Raw genomic sequence first — 7,076 nt, forward strand, 5'->3', positions numbered from 1 at the left:
CATCGGAATGGCTGCCCAGGGAGGTGGTGGAGTCGCCATCCCTGGCAGTGTTCAAGAGAAGTCTGGATGAGGAGATGCGAGATCTGGTTTAGTGCTTGTGGTAGCAGTGGTGATGGGTGGATGGTTGGACTAGTTGATCTTGTAGGTCCTTTCCAACCTTGTGATTCTACAATTCTATGATTCTAACAGTGGGATCTTGTCATCTTACCACAAAACCAAAGCACTTGCTGTGATTAAGCTTATTGCCTTTTTCCTCTCCTCTTGTTTTTTTTCCACCTGGAACTACCAATATCTGACAGCTTTGCTTCCCTCTCAGCGGTCCTTAGGATCAGGCAGTCTCTGCCTCCACTGGAAGATAGGCACGAGAGCATGTTCTGACAGGTTGCTTTTTTGCAAGTGCAGAGATGAAATGCAAACCATTCCCCCAGGACCAAACATGTGATAACACACACCCTTTCAACTTCTGCTTGCTGCTCACTCCCTCTGCTAAATTAGCTGACTGGACAAGAGAAATGGGCTTATTGTCTGTTCCCCAGAATTGACTCAGCCTAACCTCTGCCTACCAGTGCAGGAGCCAGAAAGATCAGTCACCGGCTGAGGGCAGTGCTGGGTACCAACCCGCTGTATGCGAGCTTAAACGCTAAACTCAGTCAGAGCACTCACCGAGTTTGACTGCTCACGCATGCTCTGCATTATTTCCTTATCCTCTTTTCCCTTACTTTCTCTTTGGATATCAGATTGGTTTTATCTCGGTTAGCAAGAAAAACTGGCTTGGAGAGGTTGCAGGAAGCACTAGGAACAACACTTGAGTATGGGAGGGGAAGGCAGGGAGGAGAGTAGCAGGAGCTGCCTGCTTTGGTGGCCATGAGCTGTTAGATCAGCTCACCCTGTGTTGTGGGTCTGACTCTCATGTGGAGTAAATCAGAGAAGCTCTGCTGCCTTAATTCTTGCAATGGGCTTCTGAAAATAAACGTGGACTAGGAGCAGTTTTGTGCAGCCTATAAGTAGTCACTGATGCATGTGACAGACCCAGGAGGGGGACACTGCCCATTTCATATCATACTGCGGGTAGAAATGCACAGACTTATGCCAGAACTCCATTAGAGTTCTGTCCAATTTACAACACAAGCTATAGCAATCTCATCGCTTCTCTCTCAACACCATAATCTTAAGCCGCACTGAAGACCTGCCCTCCAACTAAATACCTACGGCTTTGCGAGATGGTGAACGTGGCATAAATCATCAATGCTGTTTGCATTACAGCCTGACCGCCTGCGGGACGAGGAGATCACAGAGCTGGAGGAACGGCTTAAGAGCCTGATTCTTCACCAGAACATCAACAACAACATGCCTTCCAAGGACTGCATGTCACTGAACTCCCCATCTCTACCTTCTCAAGGCAGCTCCCTTTCCCCACAAGTCACATTTCTTTTTCAGGGACAGCAGTTTGGTGAGTAATAAGAACTGAGCCAGAGAATCTCAAAGGCCAGAAGGGAGCATTAATGTCACCATGTGGTGGAGTATACCTCGGGTAAACTAAGGATCTCCCAGCATCCCGTGGAGAAGGAGTTGCAATAGTAATAAGATACTGTCACACTCCTTCAGATCAGGCCTTGGCTTATTTTTGTCCTGGGGTGGCTTGCTGGTCTGCTTAGTCCAGGCTCCCTGCAGTACACCGTCTGTTTCCAGTGATGTCCACTGCAGAAAGCTTTCAGGTGGTCCTGTGTAGCAGTTTTAGTTTGAGATCAGCTTGGTCTTTTCCGAGTGTGCCTAAGGTGTGTGAACAATCCCCAGTGCTAAACAGCTGAGGAGAGAGCTCATGTCTCCATTTCAGTAATTAAGGATGTGTAGCCAGGGAACGGGGGGCTTGGTCTGAGTTGCTTTTGAAAGGCTGAAACAAAGAGGATGTCTGTCAAAGAAAATTGAGCTCTGGCAAACCCCAGGAAAAATAGGAAAATAAAAAGATGTTAGGCAGGGGCAAGCCCAGATACCTTGATGTCAAGGAAGGATTTTGGAAGGGGAATGAGCCTGACAGGATCCCAGACAAGCCAGAGCAGACAGCTGGGAGCAGGGAGCAGGTAAGTGCCACCCAAGCCATCGGTGCTACTCAGTTGATTTTCTCTTTCCAGTATTAGAGGATTGTGTCAAGAGTGCACAACCCCTGCCCGCAGCAAACCAGTCCCTTTAGCCTCACTGCTCTTGCACTTCTTCTCCCAACACAGTGCTGGCCAGGTGTTAAAATACCAGCAGACAAGCAGAGCAGCAGCACAGCTGTCTAACAATGCACTGTGAGTTCTGAACAGCTTCCCAGCTCCACAGAACACTGAGCAAACCTTGGACTGACTCTGCCTACATCCCATCAGCCACGAAACCCTCTGTTTAATCTGCCTTCTGTTCCTTTCAGACAACAGAATGCTCACACCAGATGACCACCAGAAATTTGCCAAGCTTGTGTCCAAGAAGTGGAAGCAAGTGGGCCGCTCTTTGCAGAAGAACTGCCGGGCCCTGCGAGATCCTGTCATTGATAACCTGGCCCACGAATACGACAGAGAGGGACTTTATGAACAAGCCTATCAGATGCTTCTCCGATTTATCCAGTCGGAGGGGAAAAAGGCAACGATAGCACGACTGATTGCAGCCCTGGAAGAAAATGGTCTCACCAGCTTGTCTGAGGAGCTCTTGGGCCTCCATTCCAATGAGGATGATTCCTAGAGCCCAAAGGGTAGTGGCATTGCTGAGGGCTTTCTTGCTTTAGCTAGTGTATGAGACTGCTGCCAGCGTCTGGGAATGTAATGCCTTGAAAATCACTGCAGGTTTATGTGCTGAAGGGAGTGCCCTGGGCAGTTTCTGTGCTCCCAGAAGCCAACATGGGGTTCTGATGTTCCTTATTTCTTTCTGTTTCCAGAAGTCGATGTTACTTTCCTGTGAACCACTGAGAGAGGCTTTCAGCCTGACTTCCTTCAGGACTGAAATGTCACAGAGAAGCAGCCAGGCAAATTAACGAGCCCTAGGGGAAGGTGGGAAGAGGTGAAAAGCAAGGAAGGCATCTCAGAGAATTTCCCTGGGAAGCAAAGCCAGTGTTTCTCAGATGTGGCCCAGGGCCATCACCTGGAGAACTGCAATATGTTGTCTTATATTGACATTTATGCCTTCAGGCTTGAAACTACGTAAAGACAAAGGAAAAGTCAAGTTTATATTGTTTTCTTTGTTCTTCAAATGAGGACCATCTGCAGCAAGTACACCTGTCCTGCTCTATCCCAGTGTAGTTCCTTCCCATATCTCACCACGTGAAGGTTCCCCTTTACTTAAGGCAGTCATCATCTTCCACAGGGCACAAGATTGCTGCTGTAGAACAGACTTCAGGCACTGAACAAACAGTGTGGATAAGCACAAATTCAGAGGATGACTCCCAGCTCTTTCAGGACTATGGTGTACAATAATATATTGACTGCCTCATGTCTAGCACTTCTCACCAGCCTGGAAGAGTTTGTGAAAAGAAAAACACAGTGCTGCAAGAATAATATACAGCCTTAGAGTCAGCAAGTTACCTACAGGTCACTGATTGAACCTGCTGCTGTATGGTGCATTGCAGCATCAAATACCAGCCAGACCCCACCGAGCAAGCCTCTCCAACCAGCTGGCTGCCAGTGCCTTCGCTCAACATGTCCTTGGCTGCTGAATTCACCAGAGAGGGTTGCTCGCTTGTGCTTCTTGAGTGTCAAGATTTGCACAGAGCCTTTCCAGTGACAAGTGTTGTTGCTGTGTTACACTTGGGCATCAGATCCCATGCCTGGACCTACCTGCCTTGCTTTTGAGGGCAAAATATTGCTTACAGTTCCAGTGGGATAAGCCTGCTGTCTCTTGGTGTGTTGATGCAGGCTGCGACAGAGCAGAGCTCTTTACCTGTACCAAAGCACAGAGCAACAAGTTTCTAGCACAACACAGGTCCCATAAAGCACAACAACCAGTTTTGACATATTCCTTATTTTTTATTGATACGTTTTTACCTAGGTGTCTCTGTTAATTCTCTTCCTCTTTGACCTTCCCATCCATGGGAAGGAACAGCTGGTGGTCTTGGAAGTTATGTCAGACAGAGAAGAATGTTTTCCCCTCCCTTCCAGCAGTACCAGCGCTCTCCCCAAAAGAAAATGAATATCTCTGCCATGTTTCCTTTTGGGACCAGCACAGTGATGCTGGTCTTTGTTAGTTTAGGCTGCAGTGGGACTGTACTTCGGAGCATTTAGCTTTCCCTGGCTGGGGAACTCTGTTTGACAGCAGCCCACCTGGCCAATGGTATTAAAAAAAAAAATCAGAAACTTGAAAGTTACTGTAAGAGCAACAGTGTTTGCTCTTTATTTTGCAACAAATGACTTTTCAGAAAACATGATCTGTGCACGGTCTGCTGCCTCATTGGTAGTGAATATTTCTAAGTTCTCAGCCTATCGGTATTCATGTGCTCAGTGTTCCTACAATTATAAAGCAGTGGCTCATTGGTGTATAAAAGCTTTTATATCATCTCTTAGCACTCAAAATGAGAAGAGCTCATTCTTCAGCATCGACTTCAAGTACAAAACCTTTCTTTGCTGTTACTACGGAGCACTAAGCATGAATGCTTTTTTCTTCTTGTTTTTTTATAATGCAACCGTTGTGCATTTTATTCCTCTGCTAGCAATTGGCCTGTTGTTTCCTCTTACTCACAGATTCCCTCCCTAAAGTGCCATTAAGTGCTGGAGCTCCTGGCTCCTTCTTTTCAGAAATCAGGTACACCAATAGTTGTATGTTATGTGCAATGCACATTTGATTCTGGTCTCAAGCAGACTCCAGCCTGCTAAAAGAGTTGGGTTTTTTCTGTGTCATTTGGCACAAACTTAGATAGAGGCAGTTTTCACAGATGCCTTGTGATGAAATAGACAGATTATAGGATGTGAGAATCCAGTGTCATTTGCATTGAATTGACATGTGGTTAGGGCATGACTCCGGACTTGGGCCTTTTTTATCCAGAAGATTTTATACCTGTTGTGCACCAGCATGCCAGGACGAGGGGACTTACAGCACACAGGACAGGAAGGAGCACTCGCAAACAAAAAACATTAGCAAAGGTTTATGGAAGAAATTAGAGTCTTTAATTCTGATAGCAGTGCAGTGGGTGAAACCAGAGGAAGAATTACATGTTAGGGATACTTGCTGGAAAGCAGGCAGTCAGTGCTGGGCTTTCTTCTTTTCCTGGACAAAGTTGTTGCGCACTGCCCCTACTCAGGTGCCAAGACATGCAGATGACCCTGCGTTAGTACAACTTATACTGATCAGCACATCTAGCATGTGAGATGGGCTGAGAGCAAAGCTGCAGCTGGACTGGGCTGCATCCCATGGCAGCTCTTCCCTATGTGTAGATACGCCTGAAAAAAATACTGCTGGGGGAGGGCATCAAACATGCATCAAACCAGCACACAATATTAAAAGCAAATGAAGATAGTTATCAGTTCTATGTAAAAAAATGAAATGACAGACAAAAAATAAACAGCAGAAACCAGGCCAAAACATGAGTCCAGGGAAGGATCCAAGAGGGCTTTTGTTGTGGTGCAGACTGTTTCTGTGGTTTTAGCAGTGTTTCAGATTTGAAGGAGGCTCCTTTCAGTCTGCCAGAAGGAATAAAAACACATCCAAAGGAGGATTTGAGCGAGTTGTTTTGGCACAGTGGAGCTACAGCTGGGCAGCAAGAGGGAGTGGAAGTCAAAGTGTGCAGACTTTCACATGAGGGAGCACTCAAAGTGTAAAACGGGCACAAAGGAAAGCATCGAACTGCCCTGCAGGACAGAGCCAGCCAAAGGCCAGCATTGGGCCTCTTAGATGATGGTGAAGAATACACCAAAGATTTTAACATACTTCTGAAAAAGACTGCGCATCATCCAGCTGATCAATCAGAGCGGGGGCAGGGAAGCTGCTTTCTGCCAGCCTTAGTTCTCACAAGCTGCAGCTGCCTATGGACGAGCTGACACAAAAAGGACAGGGAACCACTGGAAAATCATGAGCCAGATCGAAAAGAAATAATAAAATTCACTTCCAGTTTTTCACAGCAAGTCAAATTAAAAACATGCCAATTGACCGCTTGCAGCAGCATTTTCCAGGGTTCCACACACTTGCAGAGGCAGATACGTGGGTTATTTTTAATGCAGAATGGGAAGCTCATATTTGAGCACCGCAGAGCTTCAGGGGAGCTCCCAGCTAAAATGGTTTCCTGAAGTTTCACAGGAAGTCTCAGTACTGTATCTGTCTCACAACCTGGGGGAAATTGCAGCAGAAAATGTCAAGATCTGGACAACATTAAGATCAAAAGGTGTGTAGGGTGAGGGAAACCACTTGCTTGGGGAAGCCATAGGTGCCTAGAGAGGAAGCTGCTTTAGCAAAAGGTCTTCCCCTCGTGTGAAGAAATTGTGCTTTTTTCCTTTTTTCCATTCATTGAAAAATCTGCTTCAGCACTGAGGAGACATCCTCAGTGGGTCAGAGGGTCAGCTCTGCCTTTCCAGAGATACCTCAGAACAGGAAACCTAACATGGCACACAAGGCACTGAGGGGCCCCAGACTCACTTGTTTAGTTTAACTGAAACTTCATATGTAGCTACGAACCTCTGGCATTGAACATCTGAATCCAAGACAGTACTGGAATGGGGATGGAGAAGGTTTCTTCAGTCTGACCAACACACCAGGGTGGATGAGTGGGGTTGGTGAGGTGCTCTGCTTCCCACAGCTGAGTCTGGCCACTTGGCTTTTGCACAGCAATGGGTGAGGCAGTTTTTAAGGCCTGAAGTAAAAAAAATTGCACCTTTTTTTTTCTTCTCTGGATTTCACTAAGCTTGAACTTTTAAAGCCAGTAAAGGAGTTTGACTAATTTAAATCAGTTGGAGATCTGTGGTCAAGTCCCCTAGTCATCAGTGGAAAATCTCTTGCTACCTTCTAGCTCCAAATTTTCACAATATGCAGCATCAGATTGGGATCAGCATCTGCAGCTGTGGACTGCAAAGCCATGCATACTCAGGTCTGGGACATTTAGCCTCCATGGTATTGTCTTCTATAGGGAA

The 7,076-nt window shown here is 46.5% G+C and overlaps 1 protein-coding gene across 2 annotated transcripts; it reads left to right on the forward strand.

The window, feature by feature from the left end:
- The first annotated feature begins 27 nt into the window (after positions 1 to 27).
- Positions 28 to 7,076, forward strand: TRADD (TNFRSF1A associated via death domain). 2 transcript variants are annotated; one of them, XM_019619806.2, is made up of 3 exons: positions 28 to 1,450; positions 2,405 to 2,722; positions 2,906 to 7,076. In XM_019619806.2, the coding sequence occupies exons 1-2, from the start codon at positions 1,246 to 1,248 to the stop codon at positions 2,710 to 2,712; spliced, it is 513 nt and encodes a 170-aa protein (XP_019475351.1). In that variant the 5' UTR covers positions 28 to 1,245; the 3' UTR covers positions 2,713 to 2,722; positions 2,906 to 7,076. The 2 variants fall into 2 exon arrangements, with proteins under 2 accessions (XP_019475351.1, XP_010716361.2); XM_010718059.3 differs by having other exon boundaries at positions 29 to 1,450; positions 2,405 to 7,076.

This window comes from Meleagris gallopavo, chromosome 13 (genome assembly GCF_000146605.3).
Source record: "Meleagris gallopavo isolate NT-WF06-2002-E0010 breed Aviagen turkey brand Nicholas breeding stock chromosome 13, Turkey_5.1, whole genome shotgun sequence".
Classification (NCBI taxonomy): Eukaryota; Metazoa; Chordata; class Aves; order Galliformes; family Phasianidae; genus Meleagris; species Meleagris gallopavo.

What these genes read in the sequence shown, in the direction of transcription:
- TRADD (XM_019619806.2), top strand. Translation starts at nt 1,246, where the DNA reads ATGCTGTTTGCATTACAGCCTGACCGCCTGCGGGACGAGGAGATCACA. An exon ending in TTTTCAGGGACAGCAGTTTG is followed by an intron (nt 1,451 to 2,404) that starts GTGAGTAATAAG and finishes TGTTCCTTTCAG; the next exon opens with ACAACAGAATGCTCACACCA.